Source organism: Enoplosus armatus, chromosome 4 (assembly GCF_043641665.1).
Source record: "Enoplosus armatus isolate fEnoArm2 chromosome 4, fEnoArm2.hap1, whole genome shotgun sequence".
In the NCBI taxonomy this organism is placed as follows: domain Eukaryota; kingdom Metazoa; phylum Chordata; class Actinopteri; order Centrarchiformes; family Enoplosidae; genus Enoplosus; species Enoplosus armatus.
Genome location: NC_092183.1, coordinates 27,535,484 through 27,553,955, shown reverse-complemented (window position 1 = coordinate 27,553,955; position 18,472 = coordinate 27,535,484). Strand labels below are relative to the sequence as shown.

The following is an 18,472-nucleotide window of genomic DNA, read 5'->3' as shown; positions in this document are numbered from 1 at the left end:
GATAAACAGAAATCTTGTTCAACATGGCAGAGGTAAGCTAACGACGATTTTAAACGTCATTTTTCCGTACGCCAGCGGCGTGTTAACAATGTATTCATAACGTCACCATTTTGTCGCGTTTTCTGAGAGTACGTCCGCTAAAATATACAGAGGGAAAGTTGACTGCGTTAGCCTGGTAGCTCAGTGGTCGGTCGGTAACTTGTCATGTTTACTAGCAATTGGTTGCATCCTAGCTGACAGGCAATGGTATTTATAAAGCGACTCATATATGCGGCATTGTGCGGCAAAGTGTGTTTTTTTTATTCAAACGTGGAGCCGAGCTGCGCATATCAGTTAACCTAGCTGGGTTTGATGAACTGGCAGTGTGCTAATTAACTCCATATCTCGCTACGTAGCTGGACCATAGGGCAACACACAAGGGAGGAACGAGGCTGTGGGTAAATCATCCAAACTTAACCTCCTGACAGTATAAAGTCGGCGACGTCAGTGAGGATTGTCGGTGACAGTAGTCGTGATCTTCTGAAAGTAAACACAAGCTCACAAGAGATCAATAAAAACTGTTAATGCTGGAAGACATGGCACATTAGGCGTTGAAAGGATTAGTCAATAAATCAATTAATCCCTGCCAGGAAATGAATATAAAACATTTATGTAAACTGTTAAAACATCACCTGGTTACCAAATCTGAAATGGCAAATAGGCCATTGTGAACGTCAGACATTTTGCCTTGTCATAGCATGTAAAGCACAGGTGCTACTAGTTCAGTTCAAGTGTCCCAGTAAGCCAGTGTGACAGTGAGCCCGCATGCACAAAACCAGCACCCTGAAACCGAAGCAGCCACATTAAACACAGACATCATGCATTTTATTATTTACTTCTGTGCCTTTCCCACTGGCATGTGTCAAAATGCATTTCGGGTTTTTTTTATTTTTTAGCTGATGTTCAGATTCTTGACACAGACGTAACAATTACTCAGTCAAAAAAAGAATGAAGTAGGGAGAGTGCTCTTACTACATTAGCAGTTGTTTCCCTTTGATGGTACACATGAGTTCATGGTTTCATTTAATTGATGAAGGTTATAACACAAATGTGTGCAACTTGCAGAGCTGATTGACTGACCCTCTGCTGACTTTCAATGCATTGGGTTTTGCCTTATGTTTAACTCCTTTTGAACAGTCCTATGCATGCTATCCTTTTTTCAGGACAAACTCGACCATAAGTCTGACTTGTCATTTTCAGAATCAGAATCAGAATCAGAAATACGTTATTGCTCCCCGGGGGGAAATTGTACAGTACCCGTGCTCCCATTCAAGAGTAAAAAGTGGCATGATTTAGAACTAAAAGTATGTACAAAATATAAAAATAAGAAATAGAAAATAAAAAATATACACATTTACAGTATTTAAGTGAACAATGAAGTAAAAAATATATACAATAACAATGTATATGTATGTGTATACATATATATATATATATGTATTGCACTGAAGTGTATGGCTATATATGTATTGCACACACAAGAATAAATAGTGAGGTAGTATATGAACAGGTGAAGTAGATCCAGATTTCCAGTCTCTTCCTGAGTGTCTGACACTCAGAGGGAGGAGTTGAACAGTTTGATGGCCACAGGCAGGAATGATTTCCTGTGGCGCTCTGTTATACATTTGGGAGGAATGAGTCTCCCACTGAAGGTTTTGTCAATTAAACAAAGTATGAAGCTGCCAGGAACCAAAAATACAACAAGGATCACACAGACACCTATAAAAGTGTGCCCATCTTTAATGAGGATCTCACTGATCGTGAAAAATTATTATACTATTACTGTATTGTATTAATGTACGTATGTCCATGTATCATTTGTAATCTTGTGTTTTCACAGACCCACAGCTTGCAGGACATGAGGCAACAGGCAGCCGTCGCTGCTAAGGTCTTCATCCAGCGAGATTATACCAACGGCACCGTGTGCCAGTTCCAAACCAAGTTCCCCTCTGAGCTGGAGACCAGGGTAGGATACACCTCCTCACTATGTTCTTCAGAATCACATTCAGTCACATTCAATTGGTTAAATGGCGGACTCATGTTTCCACCATGGCCTCTGTCGTGTCCTGTGGATGAGTTGACACTGTGTTCAGACAGGTTTAAGGACTGCCCTGAGGGTGATATGACCAATGCAAGAAGATTGCAACATGATTACATTTTTAGGTCTTTGTGTGCAAGATAGTTAAGAAAGAATAATAAAATAAATAATAAACCTTCGCCACCTGCAAGGCTGTCATTGTTATACATATTCAGTTCCAGATGCTTAGTGCATGCTAAGTACAGCATGGACACGAAGTCTGACCCTCTTGTAGATGCAACTGTTACGTCTATGCGATCTTCACCGTAAACTGCGGCAGGTGAGCATACAGCGTTTATTCATGTTAGGGGACTGTTACGACTACATCACTTAAAATAACAATTTTGTACACGATATAACAACTCGATTTAGACAATGCAGATATTTTACACATTGCAAAAACAAATATTTGAATGTATTAGATATATATCACCCAGCCCCAACCCTGAGAGACGTGTTTTCAAGACACTTCCAATATATATAGTTACATAGTTCGTTTCTCCTTATTATGGACATGGTATCACCCATGTCCATTACTGGAAACCCAGGACCTTTTTGCTTTGATGCAGCAGCGTCAACCTCTGAGCCACCCCGTACTGTGCTTTAGTGCAGACTCTGCCGACTCTGAACCAGGTTATTCTCCATTTTCATTTAGGAGAAAGTAATTACTGACGTAAACAGTTATAGTTATATTATAATTTGATTTAATGTTCTGCAGAAAACTCAACACTACTGAAATGCATTTATCAGAGCAAACTATCCATAATCAGAGTGGATGTACAGTTGCCGTTTTTGGCACTGGAGCCACAAGTGAAAAACACAGCAACTTGTCCAGAGGAACCCTGCTGGACTTTGTCCTCATGTGAACCACATGGAAGTGGGTTAAGAGCTCGGGACCGGTAATGATGTGGAGGAGGGAAGAGCAGGTCGCTGGGGCTGCGCAGCCTCCGAGCCACATTAAAGACGGTGGTGGCCAAACAGTTCAGCGTTCGCAGGACAGAAAGCTTCAGTTTTGAAATGCATGCGCCACATGAAAAGAGCAGCTTCACAACGCTTAAAACCACTCACTGGTGGTTTATTGGCACTTCCCTCTTGATTGGGTGGTCTCCCAAGTTTTCCGGTAGGATTCAGTTGACACATACACACACACTGAACTGCTGGACAAATGAAGAATATGCTTCCCCTGTGGGAGATAAAAGCCCCCGACCATAATAAAAAAAAAAGCTCCTTCCATGTATATACTATACAAGTTGATTAGTGGCTTCCATTTTTAGTATAGTCATATGTGTCACTTTGTGAGGATGTTTGTTTCCTTTCAGCCAACGTGCCATGCAGTTCAGGTCTTGTTTTGCAGAGGTTTGCATGCTGTAACATCACATTCTTGCTGGCAATTATCTTAGGCTGTGGGCCTTATTATTTTTGGCCTTCCGTTTTTAATGCTTTTGGAGAATTGTGCCAAAGAACTTGGAACGTTCTCCATGTATTTGGCAGCCAAATTGCCAAACCAGTTTAATTTATTGAGAACTGACACTTCTCAGTGACCTGTGTCTAATATTTATTTCCTTGGGTCACATTATATTTTGTGACAGTTACAATTGAGAGAATATCCTCTTCCCCCCACTTGAGTTTGTAAACCCTGCTCAGCCCTGCACTCTCATCTAACATTTTTGGAATGCTAATGCTGCGTCAGACGTAATGGAAAGATGCTCAGGCGGAGAAATGTGGTTTGAATCGCAGCCCCTGGATTGGAAAATTAGGAGGAGAACAAAGACTCTCGATGGCGGGTACCAAACACGCCTAAGACCACTGATGTGTTGGAGCTTGTTGTTGCATTCCTCGGGCACAAGGGAGCAGAACATTGGAGGGTTTACAGAGGCTCAGGAGGCCCCTGGCTGGCTCCCCGTCTGGTCTGGAGGCTCCTTCTTTTTCCCCCCTCGGTATCGCAGAGAGATCCATTCTGGACACCATCATGGGACTAGTGTCAACACCCCAGTCAAAACAGCCTCCAAGTCCAGCAGTTCTCCACCCTCCATCAGTCTTCATTTGAGGAATTGTTGAGAAACGCCGGTTTGATTGCGAGCCAGTCGTGGTTACAGTTTGTATCCCAAAAAGCTGTCTGCAGAACAGCAGAGATACGTCTTTATCTTATTCGAGGTGTGCCATCGGAGACGGAGAAACCATCAAGATTCCTTCCTGGATTGTCACCGCGTGTGTCCTGCTTTCAGCGCGTTCGTCCAGTCAGTTATTGAGTGAAAACGTTCACAGAGCATATGGCCAAGGCATCCTAATAATTTCAGGAGGTGTTTCCAATGTGGGAAGGAGGCCCAGCATTCCCTTGATGTACGATCAGTCCAACGAAATGCAGCCCCTCGTTTATCCAGAGATGGAAAGAACGGGAGAAAACGATCCGGTGCTAATAAGACGAGTTTCCACTCGAATGTCCCAAAAGAGGCAGAAAGCCCTCGCACACTGCTGTCCAAATATACACCTGGCTCTGTGCCTTGGCTATTGATTTTAACCCTTTGGCACTTTCTTCATGTTTCCGTGTATTCCAGATTGACAAGCAGCAGTTCGAGGAGACGGTGCGGACACTGAATAACCTGTACGCTGAAGCGGAGAAGCTGGGAAGCCAGTCATATATCGAAGGCTGTCTGGCTTGCCTCACGGCGTACACCGTCTTCCTGTGTATGGAGACTCACTATGAGAAGGTGAGAGATCATTCACCGGCATAGATGCATACTGTTGGAATGAACGAGGCTGTCCATTTGAGTTTTAGTCATATTTAAGTCTTCACTCTTCTTGTTTTGAGTAATGTTTTTTTTTTAAATGTCAAAATGTAGCACGGGGGAAACGTCATTTACGTTGCCCTCTTCAGTGTGCAATAATCCGCCAGTTTCATGGTTGAGTTCTTTTTAACTTTCAACAGTGAGATTCAGTCAACTTTTTACCAGCAGGTCCACCCAGGGCCCTCTCCCAACGTTAGGTCCCACCAAAAACAAAACTACACACATGTTCCCAAAACTCTATACAGATTATGCAAGCCAACATGTATTAATGTGAGCCATATGGGCAAAAACTGTTTCTGACCAATGTGGACAAAAACAACTACTTAATCAGCAGTTAAGAGGAACAATCTCGGAGCATAAAGCAGCCGACAGACATGTTGATATTACCTCTCCTGTTGCTCCTCATGTTAGAGAAACCAATCATTCTGTTTCCCAACCTCAAGTGTGTTGGTGTAGAAAGAGTGATCCAACCACTTAGAGGTGGTAATCTGAGAGACTGTGAAGCTCAGTGGATTTTCACATTAAACACCATGTCTCCAGCTATTTAAATGAGGAATTTGGCCTGTCTCCTTTCCTGTAACGACATGTAGAGCATTTACACCTTTCCTGCCCAATGATTCATGGACATTTTCCTTGTAGTGTATATACACAGAATATAAAAAAACATTTGGTGAATTTTTCCTTGCAAACTAAAAAACAGCAACACTGCTACACACTCACTCTTTCCAAAAGTTTGTCCAGATATCCACCTGTCCTGCCGCTGCTGTCATTTATTTTCGTCATCACCTGCTCGTTTGTCCAAGCTCCTGCCGCCGCAGGGCAGGGCTGGCTTCAGGGTCCAGCACTGTCGACACCCAGGCATGTAGGAAGAGAAGAGAAAATGCATACAGACAAATCCATTTCAGTCATTTCCATTTCAGTTCTTTTTCTATATTACTGATTATTTTCAAGATTAATTGTTTGGTCTATAAAATGTGAAGAAATTGTGAAAAATGCGACGCCTTCAAATTGCTTCTTTGGTCCAACCAACAGCCCAAAACCCAAAGACTCTTCTTTTACTCTCATAAACGACAAAGAAAAGCAGCACATTCTCACATTTAAGAAGCTGGAACCAGCGACCGATTGTCAAAATAGTTGGCAATTTTCTTTCCATCGACTAATCATTTCAGCTCTATTACATGGAGATCTATTCACTGTTTTTGTCTCATCTTTGCCATGAAAAGTGGGTAGTATAAAGTATGATTATTAAATTATATTCTCCATAAAGACATGAACACTTGAACACTAAGTATTGAAAGCTGTTTTGTTCTAAAAGTTGGCACTAAACGTCGGGTCAGATTCATAATCCTGCTTATTCTTTGATCAGATCTTGACTATTTGATTTATTCAAAGTTCTTGTTCGACTGCTTGTGTTGAGACAATATCTAACATTCGAGAAGTTTTGTAGAGAACTGGTATTGTACCAAACTTGAAACTCCTACAGGTAGACATCATATGTAAGCATGTAGACATGACTGAAGTAAGAAGTTGCTGCTTGGCTGTAAATACATAATTTTAGAAACTCCAAGAGCTAGCAAATACATCTGCTTTGTGTAGTTCATATTGAATGTAAATGGATCAGCATGTCAGTGATGAATTTGTCTTTTAGTGGACAGGAGTGAACTGGGCTAAATAAAACAACATTTGGCTTGGTTTGGGTTTTATGAGCGCTCATAAAGTCATGCAATTTAAATTAACTGGCCGTTACCAAAGTAAAAATGGAGTCTTGGTATTCAGTTCAAGAATGTGGTGGGTTGCTAGATGGATCCTCGGTACAGTACTTACTACAGAAAAAACAGAGAACTAAGCCTTAAGTCGACATTGTGGAGCTGAAGTGATCAGTTGATCGACAGAAAATGAATCTTCGACAGTTTTGCTAATTTATTAATCCTTGAAGTCATGTATCAAGCAAAAATGTCAAACATTGTCTGGATCTAGCTTCTTAAATCTGAGGATTTGTAGCCTTTTCTCTGTTTTATATGATTGGAAATCGAATATCTTTGGGTTTTGGGCTGTTGGTCGGACAAATCAAGACATTTGAGGACGTCACTGTGGGAAGACATTTTTTTCCACTACTTTCTGACGTTTTATGGCCTAGCTAATAAATCGATGCGCCAATACAACCCCTGGGTTTTGGTAACAGTACCTTACTTCGAAGAATATAAACATGTTTTCTCTCAAAAACCCTAATTTTCATTTAACAAAAGAAGCCAAACTTTAACAAGATGCTAGCAGCTCTGTGAGGCTGTAATTAGCGAAATGAGCTAAATGTGCATTGGACATATTCAAGAATTGACATGATGATTGTTAGCATGAGTCCTCTTCCAATATAATAATCTAAACATACACTTACTATTTACAAAAAAAAATATCTGTTTACCTGTAGCACCAGCTGAGTGAGGGTTTACTGTGTCATATAGAGTTCAATATGTTGTCAATGATTGATAACTACAGTGTGGTTCAAGCAGATACATGTGTTTTCAGCGATGGACAGCCACAGAGACACTTATTTATATATGTCATTGTTAATAATCTAATGACACACAGTGGGTCAGTCTGTTACACTACAGCCAAATTAACCTCTTTTTTTATTGGTATATTGTTTTGTGTCATACAGGCAAGCTCAACAAAGTTGAATACAAATGGAACAATATGGAGTTAAAACCAACGAGAGGGCATCTTTCTATAAGTTGATTCATTGATAAGACAGAAAACGAAACCTTGAGTTGTGTCTTGTGTAAAGAAGAACCGCGTCTACATGCTCTGTTACAGTAACACCAGTGCTTTGCTGATGTGTCTGAATCCATTACTGCTGTGCCCTGTTTTAGGTTTTGAAGAAGATTGCAAAGTACATTCAGGAGCAGAACGACAAGATCTACGCACCACGAGGCCTCCTGCTCACCGACCCCATCGAGAGAGGCCTGCGAGTCGTATCCTATTCTTCACTGTCTGTTGTAGCCAGGAAACTCTTGGAAGTTCAATTTCAAGGAACACAATGAAAACAATAGTAGAGTCGACTTAAAACTAATTAGAAACACAGTCACTGTTTTTACTATAAAACCATCCTGTCATGCAAGAATGAGCCTGTACGGGAAAGAGGAATGATGTGTTGAATATTTTAGGGAACTTTAACTTGTTAAACGTTAACGGCACCACAGCTTTAAGGAGGAACAAGGAGCTTTCACAATGACCTAATAGATGGAGTGATTTACAGGCCTTCTGCCCCCACCACGTCTCTGCCTGTTGCTGCTGGATGAAAATGGAAAGCAGCAGCCCGGGCAGTTTACAGGAAATCCAGCGCTATGTAGGGATACCCTGTAAAAAACACCAGATAAAAGTTAGTATGTAATCCATAGCATCTGCGTAAAATCAGCGGGTGCACCAACATCCTGGCTGTACCAGTGTGTGTATGTGTGTGTGTGTGTGTGTGTGTGTGTGTGTGTGTGTGTGTGTGTGTGTGTGTGTGTGTGTGTGTGTGTGTGTGTGTGTGTGTGTGTGTGTGTGTGTGTGTGTGTGTGAGATGACTCAACGTCCCAATTAATTGTAACTGGGCGGCAATGGGAGATTAGGGATAACAAAATATGAGTGAAATTGTTCACAGCTGAGCTTTGTTCTCCCTCTTGCCTATGATTTTATAGGCTCCACAGTGATCTGGATTATGTCTCCGGCACTGTCGGGCTGCTGTGCTGCCTTTGACACGGGAGCGCTGGGAGATTGACGGGAATGTCTCACCTGAACTGTTGCTCAGTGTTTGAGCTAAGGAGCCATGATGCTTATACTTTTAATTGTCCAATGGTGCGACTGCTTAATACTACCATCGGAGTATTTACATTTCCCTCCACGTCTGAGGAGTTTGAATCACCTACTAGTCTCTCCTCCTCATGTTGAACAGAAACTGCGGTTTGCTAATGATTGCGGGAAAAAAAAATGTTTTTTCACCTTTTCAAACCACCACAGCAGTCTAAAGTCAAACTAAAAGTAAGATTAATTAATGCTAATCTATTAGCTTACAAATCCTCAGCGTTTGTTTTGACTTATTTGGTCATAATACAAGAAATTGTAGTATAATTTTGAAATATATGTGTCAATAGCGCCCCCTACATCAATTCAATTCCAACAGCCGAGGAAGTAGTTAACCAGCTGAGGGGCTCGCGTTGTTAGCCTGTGATTTAAGCGCTCCCTAACGATGTTACTGTGCGGCCGCGCACGTTAGCTACTCTGTGTTGGAATTTGAATCACGGGGTAACGCAGAGGGCTCAGGTTACAGGACTACCCCCCCCCCCCCCCAACTCAGAAAGTGGAAGCTAGTTAGCCTAGCTTGCTAGCTTCCAGTTTCCAAGTGGAATACAAACGCAACTCAAACAGCATGACTTGTCCGCCCGAATGTTGAATATTGTAAAGGGACAAACTGCCAACATTATGTGGGCTTGTTGAACGTTTGTATCAACTTTGTAGCTTTACAGGGGCCATGATGTGCACCCTCAGCTACTCACCCAGAGGCTCGAAGGCAAGATGCTGTTTCCACAAGCATGCCCGAAAATGGAAAAAATATGCACAATAGCTGCAGTATCATTGTTTCCTTACGTGCAAAGTGAGGAGCTTTCAAATTCCAGTCGGCTTTCTTTGAATGTCAACCGTTGCTCCAAATGCGTTTCCTTGACTGAATCCTGTTAAGATCGAGGTCACCATCTTTGAAGACAGAAGCCTGACCAGATAAAAGCTGCCCCGGTGAGTCTCATAATTAATATTCCATGTGTAACGAGGACCTCTCACTAGTACATGTTTGACGCTGGGCTATAAAGAACGTGCAACACAAAACAACATTTATCGTACAACATAAAGAGTACAAATATATTTTTCCAATTATGAAACGCACATTTTCCCTCTTCATTTTTGGGAAATATTGCAAAGAAAAAGGCTCGAGTCAAAGAGCGGTAATGAAAGAGGGTTCGCTCTTTATGTGTGCCGTTGCTTTCATGTTGAATGCCTCCTCTGCATTCAAAGACAAATCCCACATCAAAGTTTAAAGCCTCTTCATCTGTGAGTAATATTAGTGAACTGCTTTACAGTCAGACAGGCCGTTTCATAAAACATTTAAAGGATCATTCTGCTGACTTTATGACTTCATGTTGCATAACGCTCATGGTGTTCTCTCGCTTACTTCACTGAAGGCGATACAGTGTGCACACGAAGGAGCCAAACCCAGCAACCCAACCCACGGCGAGATCAAGTGTCCTTTCAGCACAACAGTTACGTGTCTTTAAGTAGCTGTAATCAGACCATTATCACATTTTAGTAACAGTCCGCTTCTGCTTCTACCGCATTCATCTCATATCGGAGTCGCATTTCGTGGCTTTGGTTTGAAAGCTCGTCCTGCAGTTTAGATACTGGTATTTGAGTCTCGAAAGCTCACTCACGTGTTTTATTCACTGGAATGGTCTCGCTTGGGTTGATACGTTTACAATCAACCAGCTCGCAGTAATTGAAATGCCATCTCTGCCACGGTTTTCAGATGAACCCAACACCTTTTCATTTTCCTCTGTTTTAAACCAGACAGTGTGTTTATGTGGTCTTTTTAAAAAGCTGAAACACGCTACTGGAGTCTTCTGTCCATATTCCGCAGTAAATTAGTGCTGGACAGCAATATCAGAATTATTATAACCATAATAAAACAACAGTGATTTTGTTGGCATTCAATGATTACAGTTCCCTTGAGATTTTCATAGCTTGCCTATGACTAAGATTTTATCCAACCACTTGGTAGTAGTTTTCATCCACTGTTGTTTCTGCTCACCTAGCATTGCTGCTGCTAGCTGTGTTCCTCACTGCAGAGAAGTGAACAGTTCAGAAGCTGACTCACTATTTCGCTCACTCAAATACTGCTAACTGTCTGCGTTCAGCTTTTTACTTAAGGACCTTACCAAAAACGATTCCAATATGAGGGTGTGTCATTGATTTGAAATTTCTGGGAGATGTTTTCCGTCAAAGACAGTATTCTCTTGCTCATTAACCCTGCTGTACTATTTGGTTCATTAAGAGCATTCCTCAGCAGTCATGTACGATCCCGCTGCGCAACTTTGATCCGTTTGAATGCTAAAATGCTCAGAGACAGCACAGTATGACCGTCAGCCCCAGATGGTTTTTATATATCTGCGGATCGCTCATCCTGGCAGACGCCACATGTTTTTTTTGTTTTTTTTGCCTTAAGAGCTCATCTCATCCCATAAATTGTTTCATTCTCTGTCACAGTAAATCCCTTCTTTTCCTCTTGTGTACCGAATAAGACAGGGAAGCTCATTTTCATGGTGTCATCCTAGGATGTGCTGGGCCCAAATCATACTGAAAAGTACTTTGTGTAGACGCTGGACATGGCCCAGTCTGCACTGTAGCGTAGCCACCACCATCAGGCAGAGTAAGACATACCCCATAAATATTTGACCTATGGGGGATGTTGCATTTGGCAACCGTTTTGAGACCATAGGCCCCAGTGGATGGATAAACCATTGCCCTACTACCATACAGACGCATACTGGGATTAATCTTCTCGTTTGAAATTCCTGCTGAGCGCCTTGATACATATACATGTCCTATTGAGGAATGTAAACCCAGGACTTTTATAAGTAGCTGTTGAGAGAAGAGTGCGTTGGAGCTTTGCCATGGTCAAAGACGGGGTGAACCACAGCCAGCCAGGGGACTGAGCACACATACAGTATATCCATCCACCCCGGTGTTTAAGCCTCTTTATCCTGCCAGGATCTGTTCTCCTCTGTCTCCTCCAGGCTTAGACTAATACGTCAGACCAACATCAGCCTTTTATTAAAACCGATATTGGCTGTTAAGTTGTCTTTAAGCTCTGTCAAGATTTGATCGTGACGGAGCTTCCTCTTTGGCCAGTTCAGATCAAATCTGGATAATGAATACTCCCTGTCCTTAGGGTGCAGGAGTATTTTAGCTCTGTGCTTTGACCATTTAGCTCGATGACTTGCTATGTTTGCCAGCTAGTAGCTAACTTTGTCTGTATGCCACATGGTGCTGGGCAGGTAGTGTACAGCAGGTTTGTCAGCTTTTTCACTGGAAACAGCTGCCTGGAAGTGTGGTTTAGGCTTTTCACGTTGCACTTAGCCTCAGGCTTATGGAGCTGTTAGCCTCAGGCTTATGGAGCTGTTAGCCTCAGGCTAAGAAAGCTTTCACACTGACACGATCCTTGAACATTCCAAGTGTGCTAACCCCGACTTTAGCCTAGGGCTTGGTGGCCCTGCTCCAGAGCAGGGTTAGCCCAGAGTTTGCGGGGTTATCCCCTGAGGATTGACTGAACTCGGCAGGTGCCGGTGTGAAACGGGGCTAAGTTAGCCCAGGGCTAAGAATAGGCAGTGTGAAAAGTTAACTAGTTGACTAGAGCAGTGAGGCTAAACTGAAACAGTCAAGTGGCAGGCCAGAAAACCAAAACAATGAGCTGAAAGAGGCTGAAAAACTCTCTGAGGATCCGTCACTGCAAGTCCCTTTTACATTACACATTTACATCATTTTATCCATTGTATGGAAAATATTTATAAGTGCAACTGACTTTATGATTTGGACAGCTTTGCAGGGATTTTACTCTCAGTTAAATACTTTGATTTATTTTTTCTATTCATTTTGTTTTGATTACTTGAGCTTTGTTATTTTTGTGGCTTGAAAATGAAAAAAGAAAAGAAGTGTTGACTTATTATGGCCCCCTGGCTGCTATAGAACAAAAAGAAATGCCGGTATGGACCCTCATCACAGATCTGTCAAGCCGTCCTCTCCCATCCCCTCTCCGTCCTGATCATGGCTGAAGGCCTAGCTGCCTTAAAGCAGGCTTGTCTTCTTTTCTTTTTTTTTGCTTGGCTGGGAGCCTCCCAGGTGAAGGGCCGCATGATGGATCAGCCTCCAGTGAGACGACTGCACTGCAGAAAAAGCAGACTTTGGCCGGCCCGTACAGCTCCCGACTGCCGAGCATTCATTCAGAGGCAGATGGCGCCAAGTCGGTGTCCTGGCGCCTCGTCCAGAAGACATTCTGCTCCCGATAAGGTGTCGCTTGGCCCCCGCGTGTAGCCCTGCTGCACACCGACAGACCTGTAAATTAGGCTGCACACATGAGAATGTTTAGTGTCAGTGGGGAATGTTGGACCGTGTTGCAGAAAGGGCGTTCATCATTAGTTTGTTGTTCTTTGCGTTGTCTGAAAATGTTTTTTCCTCACCTGCCAAGAACGTTTTCTTCAGGCCAAGCTCATCGACATTTTTCATTGAAATGTGTCTCTTACTTTTGTATTGCCTGTTTATACGTGTTTGAAAAGCATTCGGAGAGCATTTGTACAGCACTTTGGTCAGCGTTTACACATTCTTTATAAATGACCTGACAGAACACCTCCTGCTTTTGATAGCAATCATTTTAAAAGACCAAAAGCGTTATTATTATTATTATTATTAGTTATTAGTTACACACGTCACTAACTAAATCTTTGTGTTTCTGTAGCAGCTGTTTGGCTGAGCGGAGCTACAGGGTCTGCAGCGGCCCAGCACCAGTGCCCACCTCCCCGAGGACCACCCAGACCTGCACCCTTAATACTGCGACTTTACAATCTATCCCTTCCCTCAAACTATCATGTGCATGTTCCATTCAGAGTATTCGTTGTGACCAAGTTTGAGATTTCATACCCGACATTTACTCAGCTATTATTTTATCATTGTATGTGACAGCCCCTTCCCCGTTCATTACCTGAGGGTTTAAGTCTGTTATATGCTTGTATTTGAACATTCTTCAAACCATGAGTTACTACACTCTTACTTTTAAACACATTTTTGACTTGTAGTATTTGTGGAATTATGAACTTTTTTACATTTCTTTCTTTTCTGGACACTCCTTTTGAATAATGAAGCCAACACACAGGGTAACTTATTTTTATGACGGACCGTGGATCTCACCCACGCCCTTGCTTTAAGTGATTGCCTTGGCTGAACTGAGGATATCATCGAATCAAGGAACAGAGGACTCTGGTTATCAGTGTGATTTGCTGCATGTGCCGCCCCTCGTAGTTGTGTTTGCTTTATTCTTATTCCATGTGTTCACGCAAGGGTGCCTGGTAGTTAATCGTCTTTGCTGCATGTTTCCTTTTGTAGCGTTTGACCTTTGTAGTTAACTGAAAACACTGAGCAGTCGCCAGGATCCAAACATTCCAGTCAAACCGCTGCAGCTTCTAACCGTCACGGACATGTTTGATTTAAGAGAGAAACCTTGTGCTCGCTCTGTATTTAGCATGTAATACTGTTAGTGCTACTTCTCAAGTCATGTTTTCTCTTTTCGTTTTGCAAACTGTGCCATGCATAGTGTTTCCGTGACTACTGTTTGTGATTTCTGAATAAGCATATATTCATATATTGTGAGATTGCCTTTGACCGAAGTATTAAAAGTGCTCTTGTTAGTTGACGGTGCCTGTAATGGCTTTGAATGTTGCTTTTGTTAAAGTCTAAAGGCCTGGTCGCACCGGTATTTAAAATGGTGAAATTCAGCCGCAATTTCAATTCATTCCAGTGTTAATTAATTATATTGGATTTTTTAGTTATTTTCTTGCAGGGGCAAAGTAAACCAGTCTGAATGTTTTGTGCCGAGTTAAACAAACAGCGAGCTGTCTAGACAGTCGGAGAGTCCAAACTGAAGGAAGCTAATATAGCTAAGTAGCTGCATTGTGTATAGGAGTATAGACTGCCCCACAAATGAGGAATGGTTTGCAGACAGTAATGAAGAGAAACTGTGTGAACTTATCATCTCCTTAGCGACTGGGCTAAGCTGACAAGTTTGCTAACTGACTCGTAAGCACAGAGAACTTTATTTTCCCTCTTCAGAATTTTTTTTTTTTTATTCTACAAAATGGTGTCAGTGGTGAATAGGTGCCAGGGGGGGAGCTAACAGAATCCTTGGAGGGAAAATAGAGAAAATCTCTCGCTAGCGCCAGAGTTAGCAGTTAGCTCGCCAGCTGCAGCAGTTTCACGAACTAGCCCTGTGAGTATAGTCACTACGTCACCAAGCTTCTCGAAACGAATATTTCGCGAAGGCGCATGGATTCATTTCACTGTACCACTTCCTGGTGTGACCCGGCCTTAACTGTGAAATCATGTCAGTCAGATCTTGGCTTTGTCCACTTACAGCTAACAAGCACCTGAAGCCTATGATTATGGCATGATGTTTTTGAAACCTTAACAAAGGTTGAATGTGCTGTAGAACGTATGGCTGGTAATGTTTTATTCTGAAATAACTACATGTACAAGTACAGATTTCTGAATGCCACAGCTAAAAAGATCAGACAAATCTCTTGATTTGTAATCATGTAAATGAAGTTTCATTGATCATTTCTGATTTAGCTAGTACTTCATTTACGTGGGGTTCGGTTAATCTAACTTTTCTATGTTTTTTTCAGTTGACATCCAATGTTTTGTTCATCTAAAACGTGTATGCAAATAAAACAAAGAGTGTACATATTTTACACCATGCTTGCTTCTGGTGTCGTGTTGGTGTCAAGAGTTGTCGCACATTTCATATTTTACAAACACACTTGCAAGGCGCAATGTTCCCGGTGCTTGTTGTGATTTAGAGACAAAAGGTTTAGAACCGAGAGCTGAGCGAACTCCAGGGCTTCATTTCAACTTGGTTGGCTTTCAAGGGCTGTATTTTGTGTTCTCTAAGAGTTATATAGCAGGAAAGCTCTCCTGAATCCACCAGAGCTGCACAATTTCTCACAGCGGAGGTCAACCCTGACCAGACGAGGTTATATTCTCACAGGAACGGCAGAGCGATACTGTTTTGAACGGGACTTAAAGCTAATTGCATCTGCAAACATGCAGCCTGCAGCGGGATGCATGAGCAGCACGTGTTGTTTCCACCACCTCTCAGTGGTCTGTCTTATGTTTTTCTGACCTCTGACCTTTTTATATAGGGAAAGAAAGATGGAGGAAAAAAAATCCCAACAAGGATGTGTAAGCTTCATTCCGTAGCCCATTCTTTAGTGTGCTTTTTAAACAAAGATATGAACTCCAGAGATCTTATCCTAAAGAGATAGAAACCGCATGCAAATGTCTGAAGAAGGAAGAGTCCCTGGAAAAAGTACCCGTTACAGGCCTAAAAAAATAAATGCAATTGAATGATTAGTACTTTTGACAGGGATTATAGCCATGTGAAATGAAATTAAAAAAAGATTTATTTGTAGCATTCAAATACTGCTTTTATCTCAAGCCAGTGACTGCTTCTAGTGGTGTTAGTGTACTTTTGAATTAAGACCACATTTCTCAGAAACCCTTTTCATTTCTGTAGCAAAGTAGAAAAGAGGCTTCTTGTACCTTATTTGATTTGCTGAGAAGGAAAAATGCGTTGCAAGATACTTTCAGTCTGCCTCTATTATATCGAGGTGACCTCTCCGTGGTGCACTTGTGGGGTGTTGGCTGCATACAGGGCTGAATTACCAACCAGGCAAAGGGGGCAACTGCCCCAGGACCACAAACCCTCATGGGCCATAAGGCCACAGGTATCTGTGTGGCGAAGACTTGGCTGTAATTTGAGTAATTGCTCATTTGTACCTAACAGAGGACAGGCGGTCCGTTACCTTTCGTGGGTAATTGATGTTTCATTGTATGATTTGCAGCATAATGTATCACTAATGTGTTGACCCTCAGTTCTTTATTCATATTTAGTATTTCGTCTTTTGGCCCAATATCTAGTCTTCCTGCATTTCTTTTTCAGTGAGGGGAGGGTTGTTGTGGTGGGGGGGGGGGGGGTGGCAGAAATGATACTGATTTGTGTAATTTGAGTACTACTGCATATGTGGACTGAGTTATATGAAGCCTTTTGTAACCATGTGTATCCTGCCGCATGCCCAGTGCATGCTGGGAACCTGCAGTGTGACTGCCAGTAGGACATCAGCACGCCTTAAGTGGACCTTGCGTTAAGATTACGATATCCAAGGTCACGAAAATAAAAAAATGAACGTGTGTGCTCGGACAGGGAGCGTGAAGTGTGTTCTTGAAGTGTTACCTGCAGCATCTTCAGAGTTGACACATTCCTCTTGATCTTAGCTGCTTTCTGCGTTGTGAGGTTTTGTTGGTTTGTGTGTGTGTGTTTCACCTCATTACTGCCTTTCTCTTTTTATTTGACTTACAAATCCATAAAACTCCCTTTGCAACCTGAACCTGGAACAGAGTAGCGTACATTTTTCTGTTTTTTTTTCTGCAGAAATCTGATCTACTGACAGTTTCGGTCGAGACCGTCTGCTCTGCTAAAGGATGAAAATCTAATGTTCTGTTATTGTGTGAATGCAGCCAGACTAGAGAACAGGAATAATGCCTTTTATATTTCCCTCCCAGGGTTTGCCCTCATCAGCGTTTTTCAGGAATTCCACAAGATTTTGACAGAGAAATTGTGGGAAATTGTCCTGGAAATCATTTATATTCCAAGGAATATAACGTATTCACTGTAATAAACTGTGGTTTGGGGCTAACTGTGGTGGAGCCCAGAATGACTAACACTTACTGTTGTTACTTCTCTGAGATGAAAAAGCAGACCAGGAAGGAGCAGCACTTTTAGGATATGGAAGCACACCAACTTACTTTTAAAAACTCATAAAAATTGTTTACATCAGGGCCACCGTGGGACCCCCGGCCCTCTGTTTCCTGCCAACCACACACATATAAAACATGATCACAGCTCTCAGTGGCCTCATAGAACAAGATGTGACATCTCTCAAAAGCCGCCTGCCAACCAAAACATCTGTTGTCTGGGAGAAAACACCAGGATCTGAAGAGTAATGCCTGGGATATGAAGATATATGGTGGAGGATCCTCACTTTTTAATCTCTCACTCTTCCATTGCAAAGCAAAAAAGGCTCGCACGCCAACTGAACGAACCTCTTCAGGTGTGAATATAAGGTCAATTTATACAATTTCACATATCCAGAATTGTGATGAATGTTAAAGTATGTAAATGTGAAAATACTGCCACATATCAAACATCGAAAATATAACAACACTATATATGCATCTACATCATTTCAGGTAAAATTCAAATTGTGTACCATGTAGCAGAAGGAATGTCTCAAGCCTTTGGTTTATTCTGACCCAAATAGGCTTTAAATGATATACAAGATCATTCCCAGTAAGTTTCATCATCCCACTGGTCTTTACTCTCTGCAACCCCGGCGTCTCTTAACATACGAATGTTGATCTTTTCATTATTGAAAACAATACAATACATCTACTGTATATGCACGCCCCCTCCCCCCCACACACAAATATCTGCTGTGTATCTGCAGCTTGTTTTGTCTGACTAGGCAATTTTTGTACATTGAATAAGCTGAAAAATGTTACTTTAATCGATGTATTTAAATCGAAATTGTTGTTTTCTGTCAATTGACTAATTATTTCAGCTCTAAAGACATTTAAAAAAACAAAAAACAAGTGAGAAATAACCCTTAATTAAGATCCTCTGCATATAAATAATATACTAAGTAGACTCTTGTGTCACGCTTGT

The 18,472-nt window shown here is 41.9% G+C and overlaps 1 protein-coding gene across 3 annotated transcripts; it reads left to right on the top strand.

The window, feature by feature from the left end:
- Window positions 1-12: 12 nt before the first annotated feature.
- Window positions 13-15,440, top strand: LOC139283992 (golgin subfamily A member 7-like). Of its 3 annotated transcripts, none has more exons than XM_070904125.1 (6): window positions 13-32; window positions 1,880-2,005; window positions 4,672-4,824; window positions 7,770-7,871; window positions 9,617-9,669; window positions 13,439-15,047. In XM_070904125.1, exons 1-5 carry the CDS (start codon window positions 24-26, stop codon window positions 9,656-9,658), a joined length of 432 nt encoding a protein of 143 aa, XP_070760226.1. In that variant the 5' UTR covers window positions 13-23; the 3' UTR covers window positions 9,659-9,669; window positions 13,439-15,047. The 3 variants fall into 3 exon arrangements, with proteins under 3 accessions (XP_070760226.1, XP_070760225.1, XP_070760227.1); XM_070904124.1 differs by having other exon boundaries at window positions 13,436-15,047; XM_070904126.1 differs by lacking the exon at window positions 13-32 and having other exon boundaries at window positions 1,874-2,005; window positions 9,617-9,644; window positions 14,913-15,440.
- Window positions 15,441-18,472: the final 3,032 nt, after the last annotated feature.

What these genes read in the sequence shown, in the direction of transcription:
- LOC139283992 (XM_070904126.1), top strand. Translation starts at nt 1,898, where the DNA reads ATGAGGCAACAGGCAGCCGTCGCTGCTAAGGTCTTCATCCAGCGAGAT. An exon ending in TGGAGACTCACTATGAGAAG is followed by an intron (nt 4,825 to 7,769) that starts GTGAGAGATCAT and finishes GCCCTGTTTTAG; the next exon opens with GTTTTGAAGAAGATTGCAAA. An exon ending in CACCATCTTTGAAGACAGAA is followed by an intron (nt 9,645 to 14,912) that starts GCCTGACCAGAT and finishes CGCTAGCGCCAG; the next exon opens with AGTTAGCAGTTAGCTCGCCA.